At 48.9% G+C, this 14921-nt stretch overlaps 1 protein-coding gene across 1 annotated transcript in view; it reads left to right on the top strand.

The window, feature by feature from the left end:
- The window catches only part of arsb (arylsulfatase B), a 107198-nt gene that overhangs the window by 67688 nt on the left and 24589 nt on the right, over positions 1-14921 (top strand). The window contains exon 6 of the mRNA XM_038805558.1: positions 14109-14179. Within this exon, the coding sequence (XP_038661486.1) occupies positions 14109-14179 (71 nt within the window). The remainder of the gene's footprint in view (positions 1-14108; positions 14180-14921) is intronic.

The following is a 14921-nucleotide window of genomic DNA, read 5'->3' as shown; positions in this document are numbered from 1 at the left end:
ACTGTTTTTAATTTACATATTTGTAAAAACAAAACATTTTAAAAAACAGTGAGGGACCCTGAGAGGGGGGGGGGGTTCATTATAACTTAGGACAGCTTCATTAATTTTGAAAATGATGGGGTTAAGGGCAAAACTGGGTTTTAAATTTAAGCAAGCCAGTTCTGGAGATATTGAGGGGTGAGTTGGCTGCGGTACATAGAACATAGAACAGTACAGCACAGAACAGGCCCTTCGGCCCTCAATGTTGTGCCGAGCCATGATCACCCTACTCAAACCCACGTATCCACCCTATACCCATAACCCAACAACCCCCCCCTTAACCTTACTTTTATTAGGACACTACGGGCAATTTAGCATGGCCAATCCACCTAACCCACACATCTTTGGACTGTGGGAGGAAACCGGAGCACCCAGAGGAAACCCACGCACACAGGGGGTGGACGTGCAGACTCCACACAGACAGTGACCCAGCCGGGAATCGAACCTGGGACCCTGGAGCTGTGAAGCATTTATGCTAACCACCATGCTACCCTGCTGCCCATAGCTTGGGAAATTAAACTAAAGGGCAGCAGATAGGCCGCAGCAAATATTTGAAGTAATAATTCAATATTCTCAATGAACTTGCATCTTGAGGAATAAAAACGTCACTGGAAAATCAAACCTTGACGAAGAGAAGTGAAAGAAAAGAATTAGATTAAAAGTGGAGGCTTGCCGAAAGAGTAGCGAACCTGAAGATCCGGCAGGTTCAGAAATCAGCAACAGGGTGATTAATAAAGAGGGAGAAGATTAAATTCTGAGCGTATAGTTGCAAATGTAAAAACTGATTGCAAGAAATGTTACAGGTATTTAGGAAAGAAAGAGGTTAGCAAAGGTAAGCATGGGTCTCTTCCAGAGACAGGAGAATTATAACAAGGAATAAGGTAATGGCATAGACATTAAACAAATATTTTACATCTGTCTTCACAGTAGAAGAAATAAAGAACAAATGGAAATTGTGGGGATTAAGCCTGAAGAACTTAATAAAACGTATGGGCAGCGCATTGGTTAGCACTGTTGCTTCATAGCTCCAGGGTCCCAGGTTCGATTCCCGGCTTGGATCACTGTCTGTGTGGAGTCTGCACGTTCTCCCTGTGGCTGTGTGGGTTTCCTCCGGGTGCTCCGGTTTCTTCCCACAAGTCCTGAAAGATGTGCTGTTGGGTAATTTGGACATTCAGAATTCTCCCTCTGTGTACCCGAACAGGCGCTGGAATGTGGCGACTAGGGGCTTTTCACAATAACTTCAGTGCAGTAACACTGTAAGCTACTTGTGATAATAAAGATTATTATTATTATTATAAAATAAATAAATACTGGAGAAATTAATGGGAATAAAAATCAATCTGATGACCTCCATCCTGGAGTTTTAAAATGGGTGTCTACAGATAAAGTGGATGCATTGTTTTCAATCTTCTGAAATTCCTTGGATCCTAGAATGATCCTGTGAATTGGAAGGTATCAAATGTAACCTTGCCATTCAAAAAAGGGAGAGAGAAAATGGGCAAATACAGAATTTACAAGTAATTTCACCTGACATCAATAATAATCGGGAAAATGCAACACAACTATTATTGAAGATATGTTAGCAGTACGCTTGGAAAAACACCATGTGATTAGGAAAAGGCATCATGACCTTATGAAAGGGAAAGTGTGTTTTGTCGAGGGTTTGTTTTTAAAGGTCCGGGTAGGTAAGGGGTGAATTCTCCGCCTCCCCAGCCGCATGTTTCTCAGCGGCGTGCTGTCACTGGGAGCGGGATTCTCTCTTCCTGCCGCTGGCCAATGGGATTTCCCGTTGTAGGCACCCATGCCGCCTGCAGGGTGCGCTGCCGGCAAAACGGAGAATACTGCCAGCAGAGAATTCAATAAGATACCACGTCGCTTGATTGTTGCACAAGATTAGGAATCAAGCGTTTGGGGTAACCTGGATCAAGGATCTTTTTTTTTTTAAATTTGATGTACCCAATTCTATTTTTTTTTCAATTTAGGGGCAATTTAGCATGCCCAATCCACCGACCCTGTACATCTTTTGGGTTGTGGTGGTAAGACCCACGCAGACACAGGGACAATGTGCAAATTCCACACGGACAGTGACCCAGGGCCGAGATTGAAATCGGGTCCTCGGCACCGTGAGGCAGCAGTGCTAACCACTGCACCACCGTGCCGTACCGGATCAAGGATCTCTTAATGGACTGAACAACAAGTCAATTTCGGGGTAGTAGGTTGTAACCAGTGGAGTATCACAAGGATCAATGCTTGAACTTCAGCTATTTACAATCCGCATCAATAATCTGGCTGAGGGTAGTGAGTGTCATATATCCAAGCTTGGCAATGATGAAACCTAGGTGGACAAGTATGTTGTGGGGAGGCACAAAGAGGCTATAAAAGGGTTCAGACTGGTTAAGCTTTTGGGAAGGTAGATGGAAGATGGAGTAAAATGTGGAGAAATCTGTAATTATCCACTCTGAAAGGGAAAACTGAAAAAGATCATTTTGTTTTGAAAAGGGGAGAGACTGGTAAATGTTGCTCTGCAGAGGGATTTGAGTGTCCATGTACACTAATCACAAAAAGGTAATATGCATGTACAGCAGGCAATTAGAAAGGCAAATGTACATTAGCCATTCCTATAAGGGAGCTGAAGTATAAAAATAAGGATGATGCTCTGCTATTTTATAAGGCTTTGGCGAAATCACATCTGTACAAGGTTTGGTCACTTTAACCAAGAGAGAATATACTTATCTTGAAAGTATAATAATAACTTATTGTCACAAGTAGGCTTCAATGAAGTTACTGTGAAAAGCCCCTAGTGAACAAAGGTTCACTAGATTGGTTTTTGGGATAAGAGGGCTATTATTTGAAGTGTGATCAAGGAGGATGGGCCTATATTCTCTGGGGCCTGATATAGCAGTTTAACCCAGTCCACAAAGCCCTCCCCATACCCAAATTGTCCCAGCACCTCCCATAAATAGTCCCACTCCACCTGGTCAAAAGCCTTTTCGGCATCCATTGCCACCACTACCTCCACCTCTCTGCCCTCCGGGGGCATCATAATCACATTGAGTAGCCTTCTTAGATTGGCCTTCAAGAATTTTATATATTTATTGAAATTATCTCTCAGCCACCCCCCTTCTTGGGCCCACCCCCTGCCCATGTGCCGCGCCTTCCCTGGTCTGCCTCTTGGCAGCTCTCACCCCCCGACCTCTTCCCCGTTACCCGGTTCAGTTCCCTCCCTCGTCAGCAGATCACCTCCCTCGTTAGCAGATTCCCCCCTCCCCAGCAACAACCCCTTGAAACCTAACCCCTGCCATATACTGGCTGTATACACACCCCCCACCTCACTCCCGTTGACTAGCTCAAAGCAGCTAGCCTGGTGGCTCTCAACTCCGGCGCCACCATGTCTCCCACCTATTGTGCCCCCCCCCCACCCATCAACACCACCCCCCACAGAACAGCCCTGTTCGAGCAATCGCTCTGGGGCCGAGACAGAGAGAAAACAAACAAAGAACAAAACAACATTCCCAGAAGAAAAAAAAGCAAAGAGAACCCGAACAGCCCCCCAGCACCCAACAACTTAAACTTTAACTATCACTTTGGCTTTAACTTTAAAACTTTCAAAACAGGCAAACACAAGAACGCCCCCCGTTTTAAATAAAAGAGTATGCCGAACGACATCGCTTCACGAAGGGCAACCTGTGAACAACTGCAGACATCCCTTAGCACACTCTAACTTGAGTCCATGGGTCCTCAGTTTGGCACCAGTCCATGCCCCTTACTGAAGTCCATCGCTTCCTCCGGGTCGTCAAAATAATGTTGCTGTTCCCGGTATGTGACCCAAAGCCACGCCGGGAAAAGTAGCCCGAACTTGACCTTTTTAAACAGAATCTCTTTAATTTGTCTGTAGGCTGCCCTCCTTCTGGCCACCTCCTGGCTCAGATCCTTGTACATGCGCAGGACACTGTTGTTCCATGAGCAGCTCCTCGTGCTCTTGGCCCACTGTAGAACCCGCTCCTTGTCCACAAACCTATGGAACCTGACCACCATCGCCCGGGGAGCCCCCCCCCCCCCTCCCCCCTCGTGGCTGCCTCGCCTGCACTCTGTGTGCCCTGTCCAGCTCCAACGGATGCGGGAAGAAATCATCCCCCACCAGCTTCTGCAGCATGTCTGCCACACATGCCGTGGCATCCACTCCCTCGGCCCCCTCCGGGAGCCCAATGATTCTCAGATTCTGCAGGCGAGACCTGTTTTCCAGGTCCTCCAGCTTGTCCATCAGCCTTGCTTGCTGCTCCTTCAACTTACTAATTTCCACATCCACTACCGTTTGGAAATCCGCCTGCTCTTCCACTGTCTTCTCCAGTGCCTGGACAACAAAAAAGAAATTTGGCGGAAGTGGTGATAATTGGTTTTTCGCCATGCCACAGCAGGATCCTGATTTTGCCTACGGGAGTGGGCCGGTTGAATCACAAACTGTTTGGCACCTGGCACGGTTCATGTCTGCTGTTCACCGACCTGCTTGAGCGACAGCGTATCGAGGCTAGAGAATCGTGCCAATAAATTCAGGAAAGGGGTTGGTCATTTAGGACTGAGATGAGGAGAAATGTGTTTGCTCAGAGGGCTTGAGTCTCTTTGGAATGTTGTACCTTAGAGACCTGTGGATGCTCAGTCGATAAGTACACTTGAGGCAGAAAAGGGGCAGAACGGTTTGACACAATGGGTAATAAATATGTGAACTAAGCTACCGTGGAAGGCTGATTAATGAATGGTAGAAAGTTAGGCAAAATAAATCTTTTAATTCAATTGCTATTTTAAAAAAATGATGAGACATTGATGGGTCCTTTCCTGTAATTTATATTTTCACTGTCTGCTATTTTTGCCAAGTACATTCAAATCAAGAACAGCATTTTTGAAAGGTCATTTGCTCGCTCCATTCAGCTGGAAAATATTATGCCTGCAGAAGAGACCTGCACTAAAAGGAGGGTGATGGGTGATGTGTTGGGTAAGCTGGGTCTGCGAGGACTGCGTTTACTGCAGCAGTGAGAGAGACAGGCTTCCAACACTTGAAGAAATGCAACTCGATTTTATTGAACTCTTAACTATCATACATACTTTAACTGTGAGTTGACACGATGCTGACTTGACTGGAGACCTGAGGCTAACCTGACCAGACTAACTGACTACCACATGGTGTATGTTCTGGTTGCTGCTCACGGGCTCTGTCTGTCTCAGAGGCTGGATCCCGAGAGAGCGGGAAAACTAGTGCCCTCTGGCTTTATAGTGGTCGTGTCCTGTCTGGTGATTGGCTGCTGTGTTCTGTGTGTTCACTGGTCATCCTGTATGTCAATCACTGCCTGTCTGTGCACCATCATATACCTGTGTGTATATCATGACAACGGGGAGGAGGAACAGCCAGATCTATTCTATCCCCTTTTAAGGACAAAGGTCTGGATTTTCCTGGGAATTGGGGAGACTCCTTGGAGGAGTGAAGATGGTGTCCATGACCCCATTTCCATGGTTTCTAATTTTCAACTGGGCCATTTAAAGATGCTGGCTGATTCAGGGCACGAGCCTGCAGTCCAGACATGGCCTCCTCCATTGTTGAGGTAGGCATGTTCCAGTCCTTCCAAACTTTAATGGAGATAGGAAGGCTTTCGAAGTGTCGTGGGTAACAGTGCCACAGAGGTGGTGCAAACCTTAGGATTGGATTTTCTGGCCCATCCCACTGTGGCACTTTCATTCCCATTCATATCGGCTGAGTCAAGAATGCATAATTAGGCTTAGCTAAGAGTCTAGATATTAGAGTGCTTAAGTAGCTGTGTCCCAGGGAATATATTATTTGCTTGACAGCTCTGGATCTCTGATTTCTTCTGTTAATTTCACAGTGTTTATTTACACAGGATAAAAACGTTTCATGTGCTTGCAATTTCGGCAATTGATACTTTAAAAGGTCTGGATGACTGACACTTTGGGCTCTAGTGAACACATTTTTAAGGCTTGGGAGGTAGGGGGAGGTCTGTGGTCACGTTGTGGTCTTGTGAGATCACAAAGATTTAAAAATGGCATCCTGGTCTCTCGCTGCTCCGAGGAGTTCCGGGAGCGAGCAGTGCAGAAAACATGGCGATGTGCGACCTCAGCCACTCGTTCCCCGCTGAGGTTCCCAAACTAGCCCAAGTGACGTTTCATTACGTTGTGTTTCTCGGCATTGCAGGCATCAGGAAACACCCGGCTAAACGCGCTCGCTATGGGACTTTGTTCCCATTTAGTTAAATCCCTCCTCCAGTCTGACTGTCCTTTCCCTAATGTGTACACCAACACGTTTCTGGTGTCATCCCTGTTGATCGCGAATCAAAATGGTCATTAATAAATGTTACACCTTGGCAGACGCGAGAGAATGTTCCAAGCACAAAGGCGGGTCACTGAAGGAACAGTTTGTTTTGTTATCTATTAACTCGGTGACTCTCTTCTCAAAATGAGAGTTCAAATTGGTATGTGGTAGCATGTAAACGAGGGTTTTACGGCAATCCCTCCCTTGTGACCTCTGAACAACTAAGTTTCGTAGTGCTCTAGGAATGTGTGAATTAACCTTGTTACAGTAGGCTCCACTGTTGTGCTGTAAATGACCGATTGGGTGAACAATGCTGGGTTTGTTTCTAAGCAAGGTTAGTGTATATGCTTGCTGGGGGAAGTTTTTAGCATCTGTTGATTTGTAGTGAAATTATTTTCTTTTTAGTGATTGCCACAGTAATGTCAAATGAGACCAATTCTGGTGATGAATTTGAAATTTAGAACTTGGTTTTGCAGCAAAAATGGTTCTGCAGCTTGGCCAATGACTGTTTGTTTTTGGTGGTTTAAACCCCTCGAATTTGAAACTCTTATCTCATTTTGAAATAATTCATTGGATGTGAATGACTTCAATGAAGGAAGTGCTGTCATTTTGAGATGTCACCTTGCAGGTGAGACATTAAACTGAGGCTCCGTTCACAAAAGATCCCATCGCACAATTTGGATGAAACGCAGAGGCTTTCACCCCCACGTCCTGATCAACACACACACTCCATAACCAACATCACCAAACACATCACCTGGGCATAATCACATTGCAGTTTGTGAAATCTTGCTGTGCACAAATAGACTGTGGTAGATCTTGGATTAAACCGTGACTACACTTTAAAAGTTGTGAAACACATTTGGGGGAAATTTTGAGGTAAATGCAACGTAAATGCAAATATGGCCTTTCACTTTGGAACATGTGAAAGCCCCTGTACAAAAGAATATGTTCTGGGACTCGGCCGGGAGGCTTCACTGAAACCCGGTGGAGGCTGCAAACCCCAATAAGGTTCCGGGCCCGGGTTTGCATCGAGGGGGGGGGGGCATTTGTGGCCCACTCCCGGTGACAGGCCTGAGTTAACGGCCGCCGTCTCTAGAGAGGCTGCAAACTCGCAGTGGGATATTGTAAAACAGGAGGTCAGGGTTACAGTCAACAACAACAACTTCTATTTATATAACATCTTTAACATCATAAATCATCCCAGCCAACTTCACAGGAACATTATAAAACAAAGTGAGACACCCAGACACCAAGATACTAGGGGACTTCCGGTTGCGGCTATGGGTCGCACGGTCGGCAGCTCCTGCCGACAACGGACTTTTGGGCCATTGTATGGAACTCCAGCGGCACTTGGTCGACGAATTTCGGTTTGGGAAGGAAACAGTGAGGGTCCCCCAGCGCTGTATGGAGTGGACCAGGAGTGGGGCGATCAAAAAAGCGGCTTTGGAGAAGAGAGGAGAACGGGCGCAAAAAGGCAAGATGGCGGCCGGCACGGATCAGGCAGCGTGGGCCCAGTGGTCACGGGAGCAGCAGGAGTTTCTTAGAAGCTGCTTCACGGAGTTAAAAGCGGAAATGCTGGCCCCAATGAAAGCTTCTATTGAAAGGTTGGTGGAGACCCAGAAGATGCAGGGGACGGCGATTAAGGAGGTGCAGCAAAAGGCCTCTGACAATGAGGACGAGATTTTGGGCCTGGCGGTTAGAGTGGAGGCGCACGCAGCCCTGCACAAAAGATGGCAGGAGAAGCTGAAAGACCTTGAAAATAGGTCGAGGAGGCAGAACCTGCGGATTCTGGGTCTCCCTGAAGGCGTGGAGGGGTCGGATGCTGGGGCGTATGTGACCACGATGCTGGGTACGCTGATGGGCGCGGGGGCCTTCCTGGAGCTGGACGGGGCGCACAGAGTCCTGGCAAGGAGGCCTAGGGCGAACGAGCCGCCGAGAGCTATGGTGGTAAGATTCCACCTCTTCACCGATAAGGAGTGTGTCCTGCGATGGGCGAAGAAGGAGCGAAGTGGAAGAACTGCGAGATCCGTATCTACCAAGACTGGGGTGCAGAGCTGGCTAAGAGGCGTGCGGGACTCAACCGGGTCAAGGCGGTCCTCCACAGCAAAGGGGTGAAGTTCGGGCTGCTACAAACGGCGAGGCTGTGGGTCACGTACCAAGACCGGCACCATTATTTCAATACACCGAATGAGGCGTGGACTTTTATTAAGAACGAGAAGCTGGACTTGAATTAATGGATAGCTGTATGTTGTTGGGGGCACCCCGGTGGGGCGGTCTGGGCTGGAGGGGACGGTGTTATGTTGGTTTTCCCCCGAGTTTTCTTTTTTTTTTTTGCCCCTTTGTTCTGGGCCCTCGAGGTTCTGGGTCTGTTTGCTGTTCGTATAGAGCTGCGTGACAGGCAGTGAGGACGGGCCGGACAGCGAGAGCAGTTCGCGGGGTGGGGGGAGTTGCTCGTCATTGGGGATAGCACTTCTTTCTTGACACACGAGAATATGGGTGGGTGGGTGGGGGGGGGCTCTCTCTCTCCCTCCCTCACTTGTTTGGGAGCGGTGGGGGAGGTTGGAGACGCGTAGAGGGAGCCAACAGTGGGATTGGAGGTAGAGGCGGGAGCGGCCGGGGTCAGCATGAGTCAGCTGACTTACGGGAGAGCAATGGGGGGGGGGGGAGAGAAGTGGGGTTCAGTGGATTCTTGACTTGGGAGAGCGGGTGGTGGGTGGGGGGGGGGGGGAAGAGGGCTGGGATGCTGCTTTGCTGGCTGCAGGGGAAGCAACTTTCGGAGTCAAAGGGGGAGTCGTGACGGGGAGCCTCCGGCTGGGGGGCTGGAGTGTGCGGGAGGCGCGGACACATGGCTGGACTAAAAAAGGGGATGGTTAGGCGGGTGGGGGGGGGCTGGGGCTGCGTAAATCAACCCTCCAACCAGGCTGATCATGTGGATCGTGAGGGGCCTGAATGAGCCGTGCAAGAGGGCCCGTGTGTTTTCGCACTTAAACGGGCTAAAGGCAGACGTAGCCATGCTGCAAGAAACGCACCTGAAGATCACGGATTAAACCAGGCTGAGGAAGGGATGGGTGGGGCACGTCTTTCACTCGGGGCTAGATGCGAAGACCAGGGGGGGGTCGCAATCTTGGTGAGCAAACGGGTGGCATTTGAGGTGGGGGGTATTGCGGTGGATATTCTTCTCCCATGTGCACAAGGCGTACTCGCGGATCGATTTTTTTCGTGGTGAGCAGGGCGCTAATCCCGAGAGTGGAGGAGGTAGAGTACTCGGCCATTGCGATTTCGGACCATGCTCTGCACTGGTTGGAGTTGGGGCTGGGGGCGGAGAGAGGCAAACATCCTCTGTGGAGACTGGATGTAGGACTATTGGCGGATGAGGAGGTCTGTGGGCGGATTAGGAGGAGTATCCAAAGCTATGTGGCGACCAATGATACAGGGGAGGTTTCAGTGAGTATGGTCTGGGAGGCGCTGAAGGCAGTTATCAGGGGGGAGCTAATTTCTATCAGGGCCCACAGAGAAAAGAGGGATAGGATAGAGAGGGAGAGATTAGTGGGGGAGGTGCTCTGGGTGGACAGGAGGTATGCGGAGTCCCCCAAGGAGGGGCTGCTAAAGGAGCGGAGGAGCCTGCAGACGGAGTTTGACTTGCTGACCACGGGGAAGGCTGAGGCTCAGTTGAGGAAGGTACAGGGAGCAGTGTACGAGTATGGGGAGAAGGCAAGTAGGATGCTGGCTCACCAACTGCGGAAGAGAGAGGTGGCCATGGAAATTGGGGGAATTAGGGATGGGGGGTAACACGGTCCTGAGCTCGGAAAGGATCAATGAGGTCTTCAAGGATTTTTATGGTAAACTGTATGAGTCAGAACCCCCGGAGGGGAGGGAAGGGATGAAGCAATTCTTGGACCAACTGAGGTTTCCGAAGGTGGAGAAGGAGCTAGTAGAGGGATTAGGGGCCCCGATTGAGTTGGAGGAATTGGTTAAGGGTTTGGAGGGTATGCAGTCGGGCAAGGCCCCGGGACCGGACGGATATCCTGTAGAAGTCTATAGGAAATCTCAGAGCTTTTGAGCCTGCTGTTGTTGAGAACCTTCAATGAGGTTAAGGAAAGGGGAACCCGTCCTCCAATGATGTTGCGGGCCTTGATTTCGCTCATCCTGAAACAAGATAAGGACCCATTGCAATGTGGCTCCTACAGGCCGATATCGCTCCTTAATGTAGACTGTGTCCTGGGAGTGGTCAATGAGGACCAGACTGGGTCAAGGACAGGCAGTTGAACACAATGTGCGGAGGCTCCTGAATGTGATCATGATGCCCTCGGAAGGAGGGGATGCAGAAGTGGTGGCGGCAATGGATGTGGAGAAAGCCTTCGATCGGGTGGAGTGGGAGTATCTGTGGGAAGTGCTGGGCAGATTTGGATTTGGTGAAGAATTCATAGGGTGGGTCAAATTACTGTATCCGGCCCCTGTAGCGAGTGTGTCCACGAACCGACTGTGGTCGGAGTACTTTAGGCTGCATCGAGGAACGAGGCAGGGGTGCCCCCTGTCCCCCCTGCTGTTTGCCCTGGCAATCGAGCCGTTGGCCATGGCTATGAGGATGTCCAGAAACTGGAGGAGGCTGGTTCGGGGGGGAGGAGCATCGGGTTTCACTGTACGGGGATTACCTGCTCCTGTATATTTCAGATCCGGTGGAGGGGATGGGGAAGATCATGCAAATCCTAATAGATTTTGGGGACTTTTCGGAGTATAAGTTGAATGTCGGGAAAAGCGAGCTTTTTGTGATACATGCGAGGGGCCAGGAAAAGAGACTGGCAGAGCTACCACTTAAAATGGTGGAGAGGAGCTTTCGCTATTTGGGTATTCAGGTGGCTAAGAGTTGGGATGCCCTGCACAAGCTCAACCTAACGCGGCTTGTGGATCAGATGGAGGGGGACTTTAAGAAGTGGGACATGCTCCCGCTTTCCTTGGCGGGCAGGGTGCAGTCCGTGAAGATGACGGTCCTCCCCAGATTCTTGTTCGATAAAAGACTGTAATTAGAGCGTAGTCGGGGGTGGGGTGGGCTGGCGCTGCCGAACCTCTGCAGCTATTATTGGGCAGCGAACATATCCATGATTCGGAAATGGGTAGTAGAGCGCGGGGGGGGGGGGGATGGAAGAGCTGGAGGTGGCGTTTTGTAGGGATACCAGCTTGGGGGCATTGATAGCGGCACCGCTGCCGCTCCCACCGACACGGTACACCACGAGCTCGGTGATGATGGCAGCACTGAGGATCTGGGGTAAGTGGAGATGGCACAGCGGGGAGGTAGGGGCCTCAGTCTGGACCCCGATACGGAACAATCACAGGTTCATCCCGGGACTTTTGCTAGCCTGAAGGCGCTGGAGGAGAAATTTGGGTTGCCCCCAGGGAATACCTTGCAGGTCCGGGCTTTCGTGAGGAAGCAGGTGGGGGAATTTCCGCTGCTACCAGCCCGGAGGATACAGGACAGGGTGGTCTCGGGCGTGTGGGTAGAGGATGGTAAGGTATCAGACATATACCAGGAGCTGCAGGAGGTGGAGGAGGCCTCGGTGGAAGAGCTGAAAGGCAAGTGGGAGGAGGAGCTGGGTGAGGAGCTGGATGAGGGCCTGTGGGCTGACGCCCTGGGCAGGGTCAATTCCTCCTCATCTTGTGCCAGGCTTAGCCTGGTTCAGTTTAAGGTGGTGCACCGGGCGCATATGACAGTGGCGAGAATGAGCAAGTTCTTTGGGGTGGAGGACAGGTGTGTGAGGTGTTCAGGGAACCCAGCCAACCATGTCCATATGTTCTGTGCATGCCCGGCGCTTAACGAATATTGGCGAGGCTTTGCAAAGCCTATGTCCAAGGTCTTGGACACTCTGGTAAAGCCGAGTCTGGGGATAGCGATATTTGGAGTGTCAGAAGATCCGGGAGTGCAAGAGCCGAAAGAGGCCGGAGTCTTGGCCTTTGCCTCCTTGGTAGCCCGGAGACGGCTCTTGTTGATGTGGAGGTATGCGAAACCCCCAAGTGTGGAGACTTGGGTCAGTGACATGGCTGGGTTTCTAAGTTTGGAGAGGATAACGTTTGCCTTGAGAGGGTCCTTGCTGGGGTTCTCCAGGCGGTGGCAACCGTTCCTTGACTTTCTCGCGGAACATTAAGTGAGGAGGTCAGCAGCAAACGGGGGGGGGGGGGGGGGGGGGGGGGGAGACTGTATGGGTTGTGGATAGATTTTTCTTGTAAATTATAGTTATCCCACCTTGTTTTGTTAAGTTGTTAGTTTTTTTTTCCTTCTTTTTAGTCGTGGTTTTGTAAAAACAATACAAACAAGTTTTTAAAAATATATATGTTCTTATCTCTGGTAGGCATCCTAGAAGTATCCTCCTTCAGGCTTCCTTGACCCCCAATTCACTAAATCCCCGATCTCCATCTTAATACATAGATCATAGAACTCTACAGTTCAGAAGGAGGCCATTCGGCCCATCAGGCTTACACCAATCCTCTGCAAGAGCACCCCATCTAGTCCCATTCCCCTGCCCAATCCCCCACAACCCCACCTAGCCTTTGGATACTAAGGGACAATTTAGCATGGTCAACCCACCTAACCTGCACATCTTTAGACTGTGTGGGAGGAAACCGGATGAAAGCTACGGGGAGAATGTGCAAATTCCACACAGTGTCAGAATTGAACCTGGGTCCCTGGTGCTGTGAGGAAGCAATGCTAACCACTGTGCAGCTGTGGGAAGCCTCTTGATACAGTGTGAGAAAATTGGAAGGACTTTCATCTCCTGGACCATCCTTTGTGGGAGACAGTTGTAAACTTCCTCGGGTATCCGATGAGAGCAGAGTTCTGGAACAAATAATCCAATGGCCCTGTTGAATTGAGGGCTTCTGTGTGGCCCAGGGAGATCAGAGTCAACATAAATGGAGGGCAGGGGATGGTGGAATTAGAAGGTACCAATGTTTTGTTATGTTGCCATGAACTATAGCACTTGTTGTCCCTTTTTTGCTCCCATTTCTAAACTCAGCCAAGTTCAAGTAGAGTGTCATCTTCTTGCTCAACAGCTCTGCAAATACCTTAACCTAATATCAGTTGCATAGTGAGACAGGCGATAGAACTCAATTAAGGACAAGACATGACCATGGAAAGCCACCTTGAACCTCCTGTTACTATACCTAATACATCAGTGACCTTCCGCGATGTGCAAGGGACAGTTTTAAAATATGTCTGCATGTATAAGTTGTTTTTAATGGCAGTGGTACAGGAGAAGGATAAAAATACAACACAATATTATTGAGCAGGCCAATAGACACTGTCACATGGTGTAAAACCCATAATTAAGAAATCACCCGAAGTCCAATCCAAGTGACGTTAATGACTAAAAGAGTATTGCCATTCCAAGTTAGCTTAGCTCCATTACCTCATCATGGAAGGAGAAATTAATTAGGGGGTCCCCTGTTCCATCCGATTGGGATAGAATGCAAAGATAATACTCAATGTGATTATTTAGGCAAGCCTGTGAACATGGCTGTCTCTAACAGCTTGATTACCCAGTGCTACTATTCCAAAATAATCTGATACACTGTACAGACATAGGCCAGGGACATGATTTGCTTAAATAATAATTCCTTATTAATAGAGTTGATTGCTCAAATAAATATGCACCTTCTCGTCCCCATCCCTTAAATTGTGAATAAACAATTTGAAATGCTAATTCTTGTTGACAAAGTTTTTGAAGTAAACTTCATTTCATCTTTCTTTCAATCTTTCTTTCAGCGAAGGATATCCGTCACCCAGAACTGAACTGCTTCACAACATCGATCCACTGTTTGTTGATAATTCCCCATGTAAGTGTAACTTTCTGATGATCATCCTTGCCATCAGTCACTGTGGTGCAGCGTCGTTAACTGAAAGGGACTTTACACTGATTAATAATTTCCTGCTAAGATGAGCTTCCAACTGCATATTTGTGCCACGACCCAGATCAATTACTTCAACCTCTTTTAACATCGTCCAACTTCATCTGCGTTCATCTGCTGCTGCAACTCTCATCCACACATCTGGACCTGACTATTGCAGTGCACTCCTGGATGGTCCACCCCATTCTGTTCTCTGTAAACTTGAGGTTGTCCAAAACTCTGCCCATGCTTTAACTCGCACCAAGTCTCGTTCACCCATCACCTCTGTGTCTCGCTGACTTACATTGGCTCCCAATCAAATGATGCCTTGATGTTAAAACTCACATCCATATTTTCAATTCCCTCCATGGCCTTGCCAGTCCCTGTCTCTAATCTCCTCCAGCCTTGCAGCCCTCCGAGATATCTGCGTCCATCCAATTCTGGCCTTTGACCAGCCAACATTTTAATCGCCCCTTCATTGGTGGCTGCACCTTCAGTTGTCTCAGTTCCAAGCTCCCTCCCAACATCTCTCTGCTTCTCTATCTTGCTATCCTCCTTTGACACATTCCTTGTAATCTACCTCTTTGACCTTTCTTTTGGTCACCTGACCTAATATCGCCTTGTGTGGATCAATGCCATATGTTTTTTATAATGTTGCTGTGAAATGCTTCGGGACATTTTTGTGTTGAAA

Source organism: Scyliorhinus canicula, chromosome 8 (assembly GCF_902713615.1).
Source record: "Scyliorhinus canicula chromosome 8, sScyCan1.1, whole genome shotgun sequence".
NCBI classification, from domain to species: domain Eukaryota; kingdom Metazoa; phylum Chordata; class Chondrichthyes; order Carcharhiniformes; family Scyliorhinidae; genus Scyliorhinus; species Scyliorhinus canicula.
Note: the sequence above shows the minus strand (reverse complement) of the source record. Positions and strands in the feature narration are given on the sequence as shown.